At 38.2% G+C, this 16,883-nt stretch overlaps 1 protein-coding gene across 3 annotated transcripts in view; it reads right to left on the bottom strand.

Moving 5' to 3' along the window:
• Window positions 1–16,883, bottom strand: part of MAP3K20 (mitogen-activated protein kinase kinase kinase 20) — a 763,073-nt gene that overhangs the window by 174,565 nt on the left and 571,625 nt on the right. For 2 of the 3 annotated variants that reach the window (XM_050751330.1, XM_050751331.1), the window contains one exon: window positions 2,379–2,571. In XM_050751330.1, coding sequence (XP_050607287.1) covers window positions 2,379–2,537 — 159 coding nt within the window. In that variant the 5' untranslated portion in view covers window positions 2,538–2,571. Of the gene's footprint in view, window positions 1–2,378; window positions 2,572–2,743; window positions 2,984–16,883 lie in introns of those variants that run through there. The other variant, XM_050751329.1, reaches the window with a different exon arrangement.

The following is a 16,883-nucleotide window of genomic DNA, read 5'->3' on the forward strand; positions in this document are numbered from 1 at the left end:
ACTAAAACAGAGAAAAGTAGTACATACTCATCACACTAGAGGTCTGCAAATAAAGTGAAAGTAAACAGTCTTCCTTTCTCCACTCACATAAACAAAGTTAGAGTTTGGTATATATTTTCTCCACATTTTGCTAAGTTTATAGAACATATATTTAGTCTAATATTAAGTAATTCTTAAAGAGTCACATGAAATGAGCAGCAAACATTTTATTAAGTGTTCCATTGTCTCTAAAACTCATTGGCAAAAAACAACCAAGTGACGTGGAACTGGATCTATAAATTTGGAAAAAATCCAGGGCTTATTACCTTTATCTTATCACTTAGAAAACACCTAGCCAGAAGCCAACACACATTTCATAAAGTATAAAATTATTTACATAAGAAATGTATTTTTCCTTGTTAGTAACTGTCAACTCCTCGCCATAACTTTTTACGTCTTAAACTCATGTTGTTTTAGTACAAATGGGGATCCTTTGCCATAATTTACTGTGTCTCTTTATCACTCATAATCACTGACTAAGCCCCAAAGCAAAAGTGGAGGTTTTGTTTTTCCTACTTAAAGGTGTATGAGTTATGCTCTTACAGTTTACTGGAATCAACTGAATTTCTGAATTATCTACATTCATGTTAAATACCTGCACAAAAGCAGGATTTGGCAGTTTCCAATTCCTGCTTTCACTCCTGTACTTTCCTATGTCATTTTCCTGGCTCTCCCAAGAATAGAAGAAAAGGTATTATGTAGGTATACTTGGGTAGGGGGGAGTGGAGTAAATGGGTTACAATTAATATTTTCCTATCAAAATCTGTTTCATGTCTCATAAAATCTTTCTCACACCGAACAATCATATAAGAACATGTTCCTTTCACTAAAGTTGTATAATCTAAAGCTTAAAATATTAGCATATGTATAAATAACTGACTATAAATGGATGGAGCAGGTTTAGTTTTCTCTTCATACCTGGTCAATTAGAGGTTTCAAAGTTAGAAACTAAAGAATAGGGTTCTAGCCTCCTGGATTTCATTTGCCCCTCCTGGGGCAGCTTAATACATTTCACGATCTATAAAACGCAATCTATAAAGCTCTATTTCCCAATCTATAAAACGGGGACAATAATGCTTCCTATAAAGGACTTAATGAATTGATCAGCTAAAAGGGCTAGATTCAGTGAAAGGTAAGACATGGATTTCGTACTTGGCTACTATAAAAAATTTTTGCTGATTGAGAAATGGGGGCAAGGGAAAGTGACTTTCTTATATCCAGTACCCTTCTGTTTTGTGTACGGATGGGCTTTAAAAGCTCTCATTTCTTAATACCTTCCAAAAACCTATAGATACACCAAGGTAGAGATATCTCAGTCCTTCTAACCTGACTTCAACAACTGGAAACACAGCTGGTGATCACACAATTACATAGCACTGCTGGGAGGAAACCCACAAAGTGCTACCATTTAGGTTTCCTTCTCTAATCAATTGCTATGGTTCACTGGCAGCAATTAACGAAAAAATGAAATAATTCAGGGAGATTAAAGGATATTTATGGGAAAGTTCACTTTAAAAAGATATTGAACAATAATTAGCCAAAACAGGACATAAATAGAAATGACCAAAACCAGCTCCAGAGGGTCGCTACTGAAGTTATCAATGCTGCTGAGTCCCTGCAGGTCAGCTCTGCAATTAGTTTTATTCTCATGGTACCAAACTGAATGTGACAACCATGTTATATCTCATTCCTGATAAGGATGAAAGTTCTAAGAGCTCTGAGCTCATCTAGGACCAGCATAAATCCCAGGCTCCAAAAGCCAAGACCCTTTTCTGATTTTACTAGCAGGGCAGCTCTCTGTCTGGCACCTATTACTTCTATATAATACAAAGCCCATCACTGTTAGCCTTAAGTAGAGGTGAAATCCAAGAAACAGGTACTGCATATTTCAGTTAAAAAAAAATATGCCTTTTATCTTTTAAAAGACAATTGCTGATGACCAGAAGTTCAAGCAGAGAAAATGGAAAGGGTATAAAAACTTTACACATTACTCTTTACTGACCCCTCTTGGCTGCCCTAGGGAAGAGAAACGTTTGAACCCTGGGAAGGTCTGAAATCTCACCTCTGCCTCCAGGAGAGCTCAGAGAACATTCGGTCTTTCACGCCCTGGAAAGAAATCCTCTTACTTCAGCTGACCCCTAGTAGAACTCAACCCTAAAGCACACGCTGCAATAATTTCTATTTATGGGGCTCCCAGAATGGAAATTGGGAACGGCCTCATGGATCAGCCCCAAAGGCCTTGCAAGATCCGTTGCAACCCTGTGACCCTCTAACTCGAGGTTGAAAAAGTGTACATAAGTGGTATCGTGACTGTTTCTGTCAGCTGGAAAAGACCTTACCTCTTTCTCTATTTTGAGGAGCTTCTTTACAGCCACCTCCTTGTCCTGTGATATCCATTTGGCTCGATAAACACTCCCGAAACTTCCTCCACCGCAGTTTTCAAAAAACTGCAAGTCATCAAATTTAATTTGCACAAAGGAGGCACCGAGAGACGACATCTCATAATGACAAAGTATTATACTTCCACAAAATCTGCAGAAAGAGAGAAAAAGAAAAGCTGAATTACAAATATATTAGGCTAAATCCTCTGAATCCTACTTTAGATAATATATCACGAATGAGTCCTGTGAAACTTCCAGAAAGTCATGGTGACTTAGGAAGAAGAAAAGCAAGATTATAAACAAATCGAAATGAAAACACTCACCCTGGCAGCCCACGCAAAATTCAACAACAACCTGCCCAGACTTTGAAACCCAGCTGTCCACGGAGAAATGGCTCAGATTTCCCCCTGACAAAACCTGCAGCAGCACTACCCATCCCGAGGAGCTCTGCCGAAAGGCTACTGTGTCACCAGGTCTCCTATCAGGAAGCCCTGACAGGCGGGAAGCATGCTTTCCACAGCAAGCTTGCATAGCTCCCCTGGCATCTAAGGCATGCCACCTCTCCATGCTGCGCTCACTTCACACAAAATATACACAGCCTAAGCCGCTGAGCATCGTGGTACACGGACAGCCAAAGGGTTGCAAACCGAACACACAATCAATGTTTAGACTCCAAAAACAAACTTTCAACTTAGGGATAACAGAAAAGCTGGTCAAGTGTTTGCCAGAAGTGGCTCCCTGGACTGTATATTGTAACAAAACTTAAAGAGTAGAAAAATTTGCCCTTGATTACAATATATTAAGTCATCCAAAGAATACTGCCAAGGACGTTAAAAAATATTATGCTTGTTTCCAGAGAAACGTATTACCCCTCCCAGAGATTATTCTAGTGATCTTTCCTACGGTCTAAAGAGTTTTACTATTCTCCAGGTAAGTGGCCATTCTTAACACCCTATGCCAAACCATAGATTAATGAGACTTACAAACACAAAAACTGAACTAAAATTGGGCTAAAATTTTGAACCTACATAAAAACTTTAAAAATGGTGGATAAAAAAGTTGGTGCACGTATTCTTGCAAAAAGCATACACCAGAACCTTATGAGGGAGCAAAAAGACAAATCTATATTTCTAGGACATTCTACAAAACATCTGGTCTAGGCTCCTCATAATTGTGAATGTCATGAAAGGTTTTTTTGTTTTGTTTTGTTTTGTTTTGCAGAGAAACTTCTAGCATAAGGAAAACTTAAAGAAACACAATGACTAGGCTGGGTGTGGTGGCTCATATCTGTAATCCCAGTACTTTGGGAGGCCAAGGCAGGTGGATCAGTTGAGGTCAGGAGTTCGAGACCAGCCTGGCCAACATGGCAAATCCCTGTCTCTTAGCCGGGTGTGGTGGCAGGCACCTGTAATTCCAGCTACTTGGGAGGCTGAGACACAAGAATTGCCTGAACCCAGGAGGCGGAGGTTGCAGTGAGCTGATATGGTGCCACTGCACTCCAGCCTAGGCAAAGAGCAAAACTCCATCTCAAAAAAAAAAAAAAGAAAGAAAGAAACACAATGACTAAATATAATTTATGATCACTGGATTCTGAATTAAAAAACTATAGAAAATATTATTAGGATATTAGGGAAATCTAAATATTAACTATACATTAGATGATATTAATTCATCCATGGCAAATAATGGTATTTTTGTTTTATAGATGGATGTCCTTGGATATATTGCTTGGGAAATGCATGTAGACATTTTAAAGTATGATGTCTATAATTTACTTTAAAATGGTTCATTCCTCATCCCTGTTCTCCGACACACACACCCAAAAAAGTACATGGGAATAGAGAGAGGGAGAGAGAAAGCAAGTGTGCCAAAATGTTAAGAACTAGCCCATCTAGGTGACAAGTATCTGGGCATTTTACTACTCTTTCCATTCTTCTGTTGAGGTTTTTTTTTTTTTTTTTTTTTCAAAATAAAAAGGTAGAAGGGGTTGGTTTGTATCCATATAAACTGGCAACATTTCTCCATAAAAAGCCTGGGACTCTGCTGAGTAAAGTGCACAGGCAGCTCAAAGATCTTAGCACGCAGCTGGCTAGCCATCCCATTTCAGGAAAATCAGGTCACTGAAGAATGCTCATTTCTCACACGAAGTCAAACGCTACTCTACTTTGGGGAGAAGGCGAGAAAGAGGAAAGGTTATTTCTTCATCCTCTAAAGTTCAGAAGATACACTCCACATAAAAATATGAGTGAAGGAAAGATCACAGTATCCAAATATAGTCTATAAACATATATGAATCAATAGTTTACATTACCAACATTTTGTAATTCCTATTTAGTTAAACATGGAAAAGAACAAAATTTGGATAAAATTTGGGGATGTTGCCAAGGTAGGTATATAGAGTATGCAAGCTAAAAAGTTTGTTCAACCAAATGTCAAACACCATTTGCAAGCATTACAGACACTAGGTTTACATTTTTGTTAATTATTTTTATAAAAGCATTACAATGAAATTGAACTACAAAACTTATCATAAGAAATAGAAGCTTCTTGCTTCCCCATTCCCCATACCCAATTCCCACTCTCTAGACACAACTAATTTCAACTCCTTTAGCATTTTCTTCTGGCACTGAACTCTGTATTTCTAAAGAATGTGCTTACATTACTATTTCTTGATTTTCCATTTCAGATATTATCTATTAACCTCTCCTGTGGAAGACAAGAATTTAGTTCTCATATATCACCCTCTACCTCCATGCATACAAACATGGCACACTTGCCCAAACCTCCCAGCTTCCAACCACACTGTAACATTTGGTTAATAGTGTTTACAGTAACCCAACAAAGTAAACATTATTCCCAGCAGTGCCATGGAGGATTCAATAATTACATTGCCTTTCTTGTATAACTTTTTGATTCTCTTAGAATTATTAGTTGCCCTGTTTTTGCTTTTTTACTGTTGTTTGCTTAGCTTTTTACACTCCTAACACATCCACCTCATTAATCTCTCCCAGAAGCTGCAAAACTTCTCTCAATAAAATTAAGACAAGTAATTTCTCTCTTTTTTTTTTTACTCTTTGGTTCTATATATTTTTTAGAGACACTCCTTCTTGACCCTTCATCCTGATTCAGTCTGGCTGGAATGGTTGCTCTCTAGGCCTGACTTGGACTGGGACTCCTGTTGGCTACCATCCTAAGAATTTCCTTCATCTTTTTCGTCTGTGAGAACCTTGTCTTTGGATTTTCTGTCTTCCCTTTCTTGTTCTGTTCCCTTGTTTTGACAACACATATCTCTCATTAGCTACCTGAATAGAGCACACAGAATAGAATTTTGTGAGAATCTGTGTATCTTAAAATGTCTTGATTGGTAGCCTGGTTGGGCATACAATTCTAGGTAGGAAACAATTTTCCATATAATTTTGAAAGTATTACTTCATTTTCTCCTAGTTTCTAATGTGGCTACTGAGCAGTCGGATGTTACTGATTATTAACCATTTTTATATTATTTTTTCCTCTCTGAAAGCTTTTAGGATCCTCTATTGATCCCAGGAATCCTGAATTTTAATTGGATATGTTTAGGAATGAGTCTTTTTCATTCACTGGTAGGACACTCAGTGAACTCTTTCAATCTGTAACTCAAGTGTTCTAATTCCAGGAAAGTTTCTTGTGTTATTCATTTACCACTTATAGCCACTTTGACTTGATGTCATCTCATTTCCCATACACACAAAGAACTGCCTGCATTTCCCAATATACACTGACCTCTCACATCTCCACACTTCTACACAGACTAGTGTCTCTGCTTCAAACACTCTTCTCTGCCCAGTGAACTTCTATCCCTGACCACCTCTCTGAGTCTCCCGAGCACAGTTAAATGCTCCCTCTTCTGTGCCACAGCACCTTTCTTCACCCATTGATGTTTCCCACTTAATTCCCACCAGACTATAAATTCCCTAAAGTCAAAACTCAGTTCTCTTTACATCTGGACCCTAGCACCTACTACACAGCCAGGTACACAGTTATGCAGCTTCTCCATTAAAAACGCATTTGTTGAATAGTGAGTAAATAGTTTCTGGTTATTCTTCCATTATACCTTTTGTAGCTGGAAAGATTTCAACCAAGTCATGTAAGACGTAAGGTGTGTAATTTTTACAAGTACCCCAGCGGGTTCTGAAGCAAATCCTGATGTGGAAATGCTGCCTAGGCTTCTTGGAAGACTGAGGAGAGTGTATTTGGGACCTCCAGTACTGGGTCCCTCTGAATTCCAGGGTCAGGGAAGAAGGAGGAGGAGAGAAATTCTTTCCAAAACAAAGGTAGAGGTCTGAAGCAGGATAAGATCAATATGAATCCATCTAAGCCTTACGCTGCGGAACAAGCCCAGGGAATACGGATGAACTGAGATAGGATCAGTCACAACTGACACTGACCTAAGGGTCACAGAAAAAGGCTGACCTCTGAGAAGCACACTTCTCCAGGATGTCACCACTTGACAGGAGGCAACTAGCCACATTCTTCACAGAATCACTGCTACTCTGTGATACACCGTGCCATGTGGGAACTGGCTATTTGTGAATGGAACTATCCAATTACTTGAATGTTTTATTGAAACCATAAAAAATTAAGTTCCAACTGAATACCAAAGAAACTAGTAATCTAGGGTGTATGAGTACAGGTTTAACTCCAGTGAGCTTGGCAAAGCATCATGGATGTAGCTGAAAAACTTGGTTGAGATTTCCACTCCCACATACGTGAAAGTTAGACCATATATACATATTTTTCCCCTTGAGTTTTCTCTCCTTTAAGAATCATTTTTCCAAGGGGATCAATTTATGACCAGAAGAATGAAAAATCTGAGTGGCTAGTTATTTATACATAGAGCATGTTGGGGAAGACTGCTACTTGATAAAATTATGTTCTAATTTTTCAAATGTATTCTGCACTGAATGAATATACCAGAATTCAATAAAAAGTCATCTATATAAATTTATTTACAAGGTATATCAAGTCAAATCCAACATTTTCATCTCACTGTATTAAAATAATTGTTTTTGCCGGGTACAGTGGCTCACGCCTGTAATCCCAGCACTTCGGGAGGCCGAGACAGGTGGATCACTTGAGGTCAGGAGTTCGAGACCAGCCTGGCCAACATGGCGAAACCCTGTCTCTATTAAAAACGCAAAAATTAGCCAGGCATGGTGGTATGTGCCTGTAATCCCAGCTACTCAGGAGACTGAGGCAGGAGAATCACTTGAACCCGGGAGGCAGAGGTTACAGTGAGCTAAGATCGCGCCACTGCACTCCAGCCTGGACAACAGAGCAAGGCTCTGTCTCCAAAAAAAAAAAAAAAAAAAAAACAGAATTGCTTTTACAAAAAAGGCAATTTTGTAGCATTCTAACTGTTGTTTTATAAACTTTCAAAGCTGTTTTAAATGTTAAGTATCTACCACACAACACTGAAGGGTTAGAGCAGACATGTCACAAAAATCAAAGTAAAATAAGGCATCATAACTCTATAAATGTTGAAAATCAATCATTTGGTGGTTGAATCCAATCATTTCACTATTTGAGTAGAATGTCAAAAAAATTTTAATTTAAAATTTTGCTTAAATTTCAAAAAAAATTTATTAAATGGCTGAAAGCATATATAGCAGCATCAGCTAATTATCAAAAGTGGAACTATATGAAAATAGGAAATCTTAAAGAATTATTTTACTTTTTAAAGTTTTCAATCTTCTAGTCCAAAAAAGTAGACTTAAGTTTCTCTATTCACAGACCTATTTTGCTTGATTTTTTAGATCCATGTTGACCTCAAATAAGTCATTTATCTTTTCACTGTTACTTTTGCCCAGTTAAAAACAAAAATGACCCTATTATAGTTCTAACGTTAAAAAGCAAGGTTTTAGAATTAGATTGACATGAGTTTGAACTCTCCCTCCACCTCTCAGTAAGGTAACTTTAACAAATCACTTTCTCTCAGACTGTGGCTTTTCCAGATGCATAAATAAAACATTTCAGATCTTTTCCATTCAATGTCACAAAACTGACAGCCCCAAAGTTAGCAAGTTTGCACAGTATTTGACTTCATTGATACATCTCACTTCCAAATAAGAGATATTTCAACAGGAAAGTAGCATGATTCAGGTGAAAGACCCCTACTAGAGAGATCTACCAGCAGATCTGTTAGTAGCTACTTGGGCAAGGCACCATGCCCCTCTGACCTCACTCTTCTCACTGGCAATAATATCAGTGCTGTGAAAGTGCACACATGAGCGCAGTGCCCAGCATACGGTATACATGCAATTAATGGAAATTATGGTTTTCTCATTATTTTAATAACCCTTGATGTCATATTTAGCCATCTATTCTTTCAGCTTTTATGGTCAGGTATGCTCTCCTCAATAGCTTTCCTCTCCCCATCTTCAGAATTGTTTTATATTATAGCTCTTAGTTTTGCAAAGCAATTATTAATAAATAAATGTGCTATTGATCCCTAAATCCTTTTCCTCTCTGCATATGTTCTAATTCTTTCTCACTCCTCTGTTTAACTGCCATTTTTGTTTTTGGTGATTTCTGAAAGATCTTATTAGTTAAGTAATTATAATTTATTTTAAACTTTTTTTACAATGTGAATATTTAAATTGCTAAAACACAGTATTTTCTTTTTTGCACTTTTTGGATATCAGCATTGCTAAGATCTATTTATTCAATGATAGCACTCACTTTGGTAGGGTGCTGGAGCGTCCTCTCCTTCCCCGGTGACCACTAGCTTCTTTCAGACCTTATCAGCTGCATAGTCAATGGCCATCTAACCCAGGAAAGCTATAACCTGCTTATCCAATACCTGCAAGTGACGATTTTTTTAAGAAATTAAATCTACTTTGGCTGGGCACAGTGGCTCACACCTGCAATCCCAGCATTTTGGGAGGCCGAGGCTGGAGGATCACTTGAGCCTAGCCGGGCAACACAGGGAGATCTCATTTCTAAAAGTAAAAATAAAAATAAAAATTTACTTTATGAAAGGATTAACTTTACTAGAAAAAAGGTCTTTGAACTTTCTCTGGATGTTTCTATCTTGTGGTTTTATATGGGCCTGTATTTCTGAATTTAGATCCTTCCTCTTTTTCCTGTCCCTAATTCATACTTCCCTTTCCCCCTTCTTCAAAAAGTAAGGTTGCCAGTTTACTTTTTATACAATATAGGAAGAAAAACTTAACTTGTTTTATCATGACCTGGATATGACAAAAAAGATACTCTTTGAAAAGAGCTTTCAATATTCAGCAAATTATTTTGCCAAACTTGCTGCCTTGATATTTATGCTAATATTATTTCAGCCTCTTTAACAGAGATCAGTGAATAAATTAATAAAATGTGCTTTATCATCATGTGTATTAAAAGAACACCACTTGGAATCACTGTTCTGCAATTTTTGTTCCCCTGAGTCTTATCTTCAAAAAACTGAGGAAAGCTCTGGTTTAGTGTATTTATCCGTAACACCAAGGTCAAAGAGTCAAAGATTCTATTTCTCAACAGGACTGCTGTTCTACTATTTTTTTTTTAATAACTAAAAAAGATAAAAGCTGACTGGGTACAGTGGCTCACACTTGTAATCCCAGCACTCTGGAAGGCTGAGGCAGGAGGATCGCTTGAGCCCAGGAGGTCGAGGCTGCAGTGAGCTATGACTCCAGCCTGGGTGACAGTGAGACTCTGTCTCAAAAAATAAAAAAATAAAAAAATAAAAGTTGAAGACTAGGTATATGAATAGAACCAACCAGTACTGTGTCTACCATAGATATTTCCCTTCTTCCTCCAAGACTACTCCTAAAAAAATAGTTTATCTTTTTAAAAATATATATATATACTTTAAGTTCTAGGGTTACATATGCACAACGTGCAGGTTTGTTACATATGTATACATGTGCCATGCTGGTGTGCTGCACCCATTAACTTGTCATTTACATTAGGTATATCTCCTAATGCTATTCCTTCCCCCTCCCACCACCCCATGACAGACCCCAGTGTGTGATGTTCCCCATCCTGTGTCCAAGTCTTCTCATTGCTCAATTCCCACCTATGAGTGAGAACATGCAGTGTTTGTTTTTCTGTTCTTGTGATAGTTTGCTGAGAATGATGGTTTCCAGCTGCATCCATGTCCCTACAAAGGACATGAACTCATCTTTTTTTATGGCTGCATAGTATTCCATGGTATATATGTGCCACATTTTCTTAATCCAGTCTATCATTGATGGACATTTGGGTTGATTTCAAGTCTTTGCTATTGTGAATAGTGCAGCAATAAACATATGTGTGCATGTGTCTTTATAGCAGCATTATTTATAATCCTTTGGGTATATATCCACTAATGGGATGGCTGGGTCAAATGGAATTTCTAGTTCAAAATATAGTGTATCTTATACAGAGTAGGTTGGGTTCAGTAAATAGGACTTTAGGTATGGATATGTGAGAGAACTCAACTTTAAATAAGAATCTAAAAAATAGAATAGCCATTGTTTCATGTTTTCCCCCTCCTCTATCTTTACCATAAGAGTAATGTAACTCTCTAGTTAGAGCAATGGTAAGAATAAAAATAAGCTAAACATTCTTATTGAAATAAAGTAATTTAATATTTCAATTAATAAAAATCAACTTCCACAACACACTTCCTTACCAAAAACATTGTTACCAGAAGTAAAAGATGGGAGGCACAGGAATGTAGTTGGTTGGAGCACTTATGCCACAGAAATGCTGCGTGGAAACATGTCTGTGCTCAAACAGAAGCCCAACTAGGAAACATGAATTGGATACAACCTACGGCCACAGCATGGGCCGCTGCGTGGGCTTGCTGTGTTGAGTAACTGGGAGCTTCTTGTGGCATGAGGAGAATGGGGCCAGAGTTGAATAAAGTGAGGGTGCACGGAGAGCGGGGATTTCTAGGGCTTGGCTAGAAGAGGAATTCACAGGTGTCAGGACTGAGGATGGGGAGAAAGTCATAGCCCATGAGTACACAAGGCTCACTTCAATTCGCCACCTACCACCTATCCTGCTCCCACCCTAGGTCTTGCTGCTACTCAGCTCTTGTTTGTACCCCAAACTGTTTTCTGTCAAATAGAAAGTATATCAGACCATCCTGGCTGCTGACAGACAGGTACAGCTTTGGACTGAGTACCTGGAATGAACACTCCCTGAGAAGGGTGAATGCAAGGGTTAAAACATGGTAACCCCAACGTAAGATGGAGGGTGAAAGGAAAGGGGATGGTAAAACTAGGGAATACTAAGACCTTATATTATGTTTTGATGATCAAGAGGCAAGGCTATCTGTGGATGAAAGTTACAGAAAGAATTCCTTGTTCTTTGGGAGGCCAAAGTGGGAGTATCGCTTGAGGTCAGGCATTTAAGACCAACTTGGGCAGCATAGTGAGATTCCATCTCTACAAAAAATAAATAAATAAAAATTAGCCAGGTGTGGTGGTTCATTCCTGTAGTCCCTGCTACTTGAGAGTCTGAGGCGGGAAGATAGTTTGGGCCTAGGGGTTCAAGGTTGCCATAAGCTATGATTGTGCCACTGCACAAAGTGAGACCCTGTCTCAAAAAAAAAAAAAAAAAAAAAAAGAGGATTTCTGGTTTAGAGTTGGCCAACAAGAAAATCTGTCACCCTCTTTAGTAGCCAGTGACCCACCACCAAGAGAGTTCAATGAGACGTGGGGTGTGGAGTGGGAGACTCGCATCAGCTAGGAAAGCAGAATGAATCCACTTTAAGACCCACTCCAACCCTGTGAGTTGATGACTAATCTACTATAAAGTATAGACGGTCTCCTTCCTTTTCTGAGGGAGGCAGTTATGAACCCGACACCAAACATCATGGAGAAGCACAGTGAACCACATCAGTGATGGAAATAATGGAAATGATTTGGCCATCTTCTTCAATTTCTCCTCCCAAACTGGGTGGGAAGCTAAGAGCCACATTCCAGGTTTCTATCCTAAAACTTTCCTCTTCCTTCCCCCCGCATTCCCAGAGCAAAGAGGTTTCTTTGTCTTGAAAGCCAGTGTATAATCACCTAACATCAAAACTCTTTGGATGATGATCTACCCTATTCTTTTATCAGCAAAATGGAATTGCACCACCCCATGCAGTATTGGGCTGCACAGCTTAATGGTGCAGGACTCTTTATTAGGACCAATCCCATGTTCCTCGTGTGCTTATTCCCATATGTGGTATTACACAGTATTGTGCAGGTGGTGATATGAATAAACAGCTGTCCTACAGCATCAATTTCACTTTAACACTATGGGGAATAAGCCAGGCAAGGTGGCACATACCCTTAACCCCAGCTACTGGGAAAGTTCAGGTGGGAGGATTGCTAGAGCACAGGACTTCAAGGCCAGCCTGGACAACATAGCAAGACTCTGTTTCTAAAGAAAAAAAGATCTGGGGGAATAAATATGTATCTGTTTGTATCAATCTGTTCAATTTAAGTAAAACAGAGAAGGACAGAAGAGAATGCAAAATCCACATAAATTTTTAAGATTAAATACAAAATTTTAAAGCAAGTACTTGCTTGCATTGGGTTATCTGTGGCTATATGGACAAATTCTTGAAGGAAAACATTCATTTTTCCCCACAACAGAGTACTTTGGTAGAAAAGTTTAATAAGTAAAGATTTACTACATGATGTGCAGACAGAAGTTCTTTCCTTTTCTTTTTGGTTTTCTTAAATGGAAGCCCGGAGATGAATCCAGAAAGAACGGTGTTGGGCCTTGCTCAAAATCAGCTATAAGAATGGTTCCAAGTGGTTCTAAAGCATACTTTAGAAACCCTAAGCAGGAGAGTAGTTATGAAAACCTACCTACCCACTACATAAGTATGACTTGGGAACGGGACAGGGTACCAAAGGCAAGCCTTCGCTGGAAGAGCTGAGTGTTATGGTAGGAATGAGCCCACCAAAATTCATGTTGAAATTTAATTACTTCGTTGCTAATGTAACAGTACTGGGAAGCAGAACCTTTAAGAGGTGATTAGGTCATAAATGGATTCTCACTGTTAGCCTGGGAGTAGGTTAATTACCTCAGGAGTTCACTTTTTCTCTTTGTCTTTCATGGCTTGCTTTCGCCTTCCACCCTTCCACAATGGGTGATTCTCGCCAGATGCCAGAGCCATGTTCCTGGACTTTCCAGGCTCCAGAACCATAAACCAAATAAATTACCCTTGTTCCTTATAAATTACCCAGGCTGTGATAGACTGCTCTGGCAGCAGAAAACAGACTAGGGCAGTGGGCAAGCAGCTCTGTGTATAACTGGAAAAATGTGGTAAAACATCCTTCTTTACCACACTGATACAGTGGCTGAATTTTCATGCACTGTCACGAGCATTTCTATGTGCTTTCTCATAAAGTCATGCACCACATAACTATGTTTTAGTCAACAATGGACTGCATATATAACAGCGATCCCCTACGATTATAATAAAGCTGAAAAATTCCTATTGCTGAGTGATGGCACAGTTTTCTAACATCATAGCACAATGCATTACTCATGTGTTTGTGGTGACACTGGTGTAAACAAACTTATTACGCTGCCAGCTGTATAAAGGTATGGTACATACAATTATGTACAGTGCACAATGCTTGATAAGGACAATAAATGAGTGTTACTCATTTATGTATTTACTATACTTTTTAATCCTCATTTTAGAGTATACTCTTTCCACTTAAAAAAAAAAAAAAGTTAACTGAGGTAGGTCCTTCAGGAGGTGTCCAGAAGAAGGCATTGTTATCATAGGAGATGGCAGTTCCATACACATTACCGCCCCTGAAGACCTTTCAGTGAGACAAGATGTGGAGGTAGAAAGCAGTGATATTGACGATCCTAACCCTGTGTGGGGCTAGGCTGATGTGTGTGTCTCTTAGTTTTTAACAAAGGTTAAGGAGCAAAACAATTTTTTAAATTTAAAAATAGAAAAAAAATCTGACAGACTAAGGATATCAAGAATTTTTGTATAGCTGTACAATGTGTTTGTGTTTTAAGCTAAGTGTTATTTCAAAAGATTCAAAAAGTTAAAAAAAAAAAGTTTAAAGTTTATAAAGCAAAAAAGTTACAGCAAGCTAAGGTTAATTTATTATTGAAGAAAAATGTTTAAATAAATCTAGTAGAGCCTAAGTGTATAGTGTTTATAAAGTCTACAGTAGTGTACAGTGATGTCCTGGGCCTTCACATTCCCTCCCCACTCACTCACTGACTTGCCCAGAACAACTTCCAGTCCTGCAAGCTCCATTCATGGTAAGTGCCCCATACAGGTGTACCACTTTTTATCTTTGATACCGTATATTTTATACTGTATTTTTACTGTGCCTTTTCTATTTTTCGATAGAAATACTTATTATTGTGTTACAATTGCCTATTCAGTACAGTAGCATGCTGCATAGGTCTGTAGCCTAGCAGCAACAGGCTATCTCACACAGCCTACGTGTGTAGTAGGCTATAGCATCTAGGTTTGCGTAAGTGCACTCTGCAGTGTTTACACAACTACATCACCTAACAATGCAGTTCTCTCAGAACGTATACCCATCGTTAATGGACACATGACTGTACTTATCCTTAGAAGCAGGTACTACTGTCTCTAACTTATATGAGTGAGAAAACTGAGGATCAAGGGTATGAAAGTAGCTCAAGCCAACTACCTTACAGGTGACACAACTTGTGTCAAATTCAGGCCTGACTCCAAAGTCCTATCATTGTTTTCTACCATATCGTGACTTTTTGTTAATAACATTCTGCCTCCTCCTCCTAATTTGCCTTTTGTTTTCCCTATTTAAACTAACTCTTTTCTTATTACAGTAATTACTGGATTGCTTACCATCCACCTAAAGTTCAATTTGAGGCTTTAATTTCCTATTACAATTGAAGACACTGGGGTTAAGGTGTCAAATGTGTGGCTGCTTTGTTCTCACAGATTCTACTGTGCTGGGATTACTTAACAGCTATTAGGGTGTAATCGATGCTTCAGCTTTCCGTAGGAGGGTCTGACATAAGAGCATCCATGTATCCATCAAATCAAGCTAAGCTCTAGCATTCATAGTCCTCTTACCTTACCAGGTACAATTTTCTGGTCACAGCTGGAACTCTGCTTATTTGTGTCTACTGAGGCAAAGTTAATAGCTGCCAAAAGACTAGCCTAAATCTTCCTTGCAGTAAGACCAAAAGGGGCCTTAACTGTTCATATTACATTTAGATAGACAAGACACTCACCCTGTCAATCTGTCCTGGGTAGAATAAAATGGAAAACAAGTGATCTAAATTCATTTTTATTTCCAACGTCTCAGGATACAGACATAGAGCTATCTTATTCCAAGAAGCACTATATCCCTACAACACCTTTTTCCAGTTTAAGAAAAACAAACAAACAAACAAAAAACATTGATTCATCTCTTCTGAATCTACCAATTTCTAAAATAAACTGTCCATTTTGCTCTTTCACTCCACACCAATAGCTTCACCTTACATCTGACTTCTTTTCATGAAACATCATTGTAATTTCTTCAGTGTTTTCTCTGATGACTGGATTATTCACTCCACACCCCTCATACCTCCTATTTATAATTTTGTAGCCCTATCGAAGTCAGTTTCACTGCTCATTCCTGATAGGCTCTGAGCCAATATATTGCCAATAACACTCACTCTTGTGCTAAGTTAAAATACACAGTGCAACTTGCCAAGTTTCCTTATTTGGCAAGAAGGCCCCTTAGTTCCCAAGATCTTTGACCATCCATTTTTAGATCCAAGTCCGCATGTTTAATATTTGGATATTTTTCTCTCTTTCCCTCTCTTTACTGTGTCCTTATATATTCCCTAAAAGAATAAGAAAAACAGATCAATCATTTATTTGCTTTTTTAGACAAGAAAGTCCTTGCAATTGCATCATGGTCATTTACTCTGGAATTATTATCACTAAATTTTTTTATTTAAACAACAATATTTTGCAGTTAAAAAACTTCCCCAAATAATCTCAAAAAGTTATAGGAATTAAATTGTGAAAGATTAAAATAAACATTGCAGGGGTCCAAAAGACTATTTTTATCTTAATTCTCTATTCCCAAACTAAATTCGTATTCATTTACAGTCTCCTAAATCTCTCACTATAGTAGCAGGAATTTAAAACAAAGACTCTACAAATGACCATAAACATAATTAAAATGCACCCATCACTTTTTTTTTTTTTTTTTTTTTGAAAACTGAAAAACAAGTGAAATTTCACTGTGGAGATAGGCCTACTACAAGGAGGACATTAGCCTTGAATCACTTGTTTATTTTTGTCTTTAAACGTGTTTGGAGGTTTGGATCCACTAAATCCTAGCTGTTAATTTCAAGGAAGGTCAGGGAAACAAGAAGTCTCTCCTAAAACAGCTTTGGGGTTAAAGTAGGTACTGTTTTCAACAATCTTAATTCAAATATCCTCAAATTCACTCTGTAAGACGA

Source organism: Macaca thibetana, chromosome 12 (genome assembly GCF_024542745.1).
Source record: "Macaca thibetana thibetana isolate TM-01 chromosome 12, ASM2454274v1, whole genome shotgun sequence".
NCBI classification, from domain to species: Eukaryota; Metazoa; Chordata; class Mammalia; order Primates; family Cercopithecidae; genus Macaca; species Macaca thibetana.